Raw genomic sequence first — 2,645 nt, forward strand, 5'->3', positions numbered from 1 at the left:
CATCACCATCACCACCACCATCATCAACATCAACCCCCATCACCTGTCTTGAGCAGCTTGCGCAGGTTGGCGAGGCGGGCGCCCCCCACGGCGTCGTGCAGCGCCCGGGCCTCCTCCTCCCCGCGCGGCCCCACGCGGCCCAGCTCCACCGGGCAGGGGAAGGGCACCCGGGCCCCTCTCCGGGACATTGCGGCTAGGGGTGGGGGGAGGGATGGCTGCTCGACCCCGTCTGCCGCCCACGGGGGTTGCAACCAACCAAAAGGGGCAGCGTTAGCCTCGCCAAGCAGTGACATTGGGTGATGAGTACTGCCATGGTGACTCGATCTGCCAGTGAAGACCTAAGATGCCTATAGTATGGCCTTACAACTCACCCCCCCCAAACGTGCCCTATAACATCACACCGACCCCACCCTGTCTTAACTCTTGACCTTCTCCGTGTCACTTTGAACTCATCCTGAACTTTGCCGGTCTCCAGGGCCGGATTAAGGTTCTTGTAGACCCTAGGCACATCTGGTGCTAAGTCGGCCTTCGGTGAAAACTTTCTACAAGTTCGTACTGCTGATGCTGCTTCCCATGTTACTATACTAACGCGGCTCTCACTCGCGAAAGCCGATTAAGAAACAACTGTCTACGATCGACCGTGGGACAATAACACCGCCTTGTCTGTCACTGATCTCTATTGAGCATGAGATTGCGAGGTGGTGGGGGGGAGAAAAAAAATCACCATTTGAAGATGTTCTTTTGCACATTTTGTCAATGAAAACAATCTGGAAAAGTTCACCTCCGGTGTGAACTTGGATGATACGACCCTGCCGGTCTCGCTCTGAGCTCACCCCAGCAGTAATGATACACGCACTGTGCCTATCCCTTGCTACATACACACATTTTAGAAGATATCTTCATGATATTCATTTCCCCCCCTATAGGCCCTTAGGCACAGCGCCAGCTATGGCCTACAGGAGAAGGCCCTGCCGCACCTCGCTACGAGCTTACCCCACCAGTAATGACCATCATTATCTAACATTATCTAACAGAGCAAATTCACATTGCCGGTAGTTAAAACGCCGGTGAGTTACTTGGATCCAACCCACAATACCGACAGTAATGAGCTAAATCGTTGTTGGTTAACGCTCATGAGCAGGTCCTGGTTTAGCACAATGTTAACGCGCGTTCATAGCCGCCCGTCGTCAATACACTTGTGAATGAGAGGCCCTCCTCATCACGCCATGCGGGTCGTAGGGATACATTCGACCATACTTCACCACGATGGCCAGTGCTGGTGGTTTGCTTAAGGCGGGAAGCGCAGAAGTACGGTACAACGATGGACTTCGCTGAACTCGCCCTACACAGACCACCACCACGCAGCAGCAGCAGCTTTCCCCACGGCTGTTACCCAAACGCAAGTTCCATCCCGCTTAGCTTCCGAGACCCGGTTACCTACAAGAACAGCGTTAACATCGTACATTGTTTACCTGTAGACCTCAATGCGCTCGCAGCGTTTGCTACAACACCGAGTTAACGCGTTAACCGAAGCTAGTCGAATAACGGTCGCACGCTTTGCCACACCGTATGGCTTTGCAGGTGAACCCCCCCCCCAAGAGCCTTATAAGGGCAAGCGGGCCTTCCGGTTTCAGAGGGCCCCGCGTGGAGGCACGTGGTGCTCAATCACTGCCACTTTTTTCAAATTTTTCTTGCTGTGGTTTTCACACCTGATGATGATTGCACGTGTTGCAGTCGAGACGTCGTGAGAATTTTATTGTTTTATATTTGTATTACTTTATTGTTTCCCTTCGACGTGACTTTACCGAAAGAACCAAGAATATGAATCCCTGCAGTCACGAAAGCTTTAAATCACTGCCCCACTCTTGAGTGATTGAGCACCACGTGCCTCCCCCCCACTCCTGGGCCCATGGCAGAGGACACCCCCCCCTGCCCAGGGGTGAGTGAGGATGCTTCCCTGAGTAATACCACTGCCCAGGCGACAACACGCCATGTCACCCCCCACTAAGCACACACACATACACCTTGTCACCCCCACTAAGCACATGGCACACACGCACACGTTGCCACCCCACTGAGCACATGGCGCACACACACATTCACCCTACTAACCACGTGGCACATACACACACCATGTCACCCCACTAAACATATGGCACACACATACACCTTGTCACCCCACTATGCACGTGACACACACACGCATCTTGTCACCACACCTCACTATGCACGTGACAACCAGTCATCCCACCATGGAGGTGATTTTTCTTACCATCCCACTATAGAGCACCCAACTCACTCTAAAATTGATACTAGCCAATGTTTTGGGCAAGGGTCCTTCTTGAATTGGAGCACTATTATGAAAACGGGCAGTGGTATTGATTAATGTGTTGAGTTCTTTGTTCTTTGTGCATGTGCACTACTGCCAATGCAGTAGAACATTTTCTTTTGTTTAAAATAAGGTTGGTTTAATAAGCAACTGCTGAATGAGGAAAAGTGTAATTTTCCAACATTACTAGAATAATTTTAAAAATCTTTTTCATTGACATAAAATTTCCACCGCATTATTTAATATCACTAATGTCCTGCAAATCGCAACAGTGACAGCTCACGAATGTGTATTTGCGTGTCGTGCGCATCACCAA

The 2,645-nt window shown here is 51.0% G+C and overlaps 1 protein-coding gene across 4 annotated transcripts in view; it reads right to left on the reverse strand.

Moving 5' to 3' along the window:
• Nucleotides 1-2,498, reverse strand: part of TEX14 (testis expressed 14, intercellular bridge forming factor) — a 112,921-nt gene extending 110,423 nt beyond the window's left edge. For all 4 annotated transcript variants that reach the window (XM_076072534.1, XM_076072533.1, XM_076072532.1 and 1 more), the window contains exons 1-2: nucleotides 1,473-2,498; nucleotides 44-229 (exon numbers count right to left, since the gene is read on the reverse strand). In XM_076072534.1, coding sequence (XP_075928649.1) covers nucleotides 44-188 — 145 coding nt within the window. In that variant the 5' untranslated portion in view covers nucleotides 189-229; nucleotides 1,473-2,498. The remainder of the gene's footprint in view (nucleotides 1-43; nucleotides 230-1,472) is intronic.
• Between the last annotated feature and the right edge of the window lie 147 nt (nucleotides 2,499-2,645).

This window comes from Petromyzon marinus, chromosome 38, assembly GCF_048934315.1.
Source record: "Petromyzon marinus isolate PM22_M1 ecotype Great Lakes invasive population chromosome 38, UKy_Petmar_22M1.pri1.0, whole genome shotgun sequence".
Taxonomy (NCBI): Eukaryota; Metazoa; Chordata; class Hyperoartia; order Petromyzontiformes; family Petromyzontidae; genus Petromyzon; species Petromyzon marinus.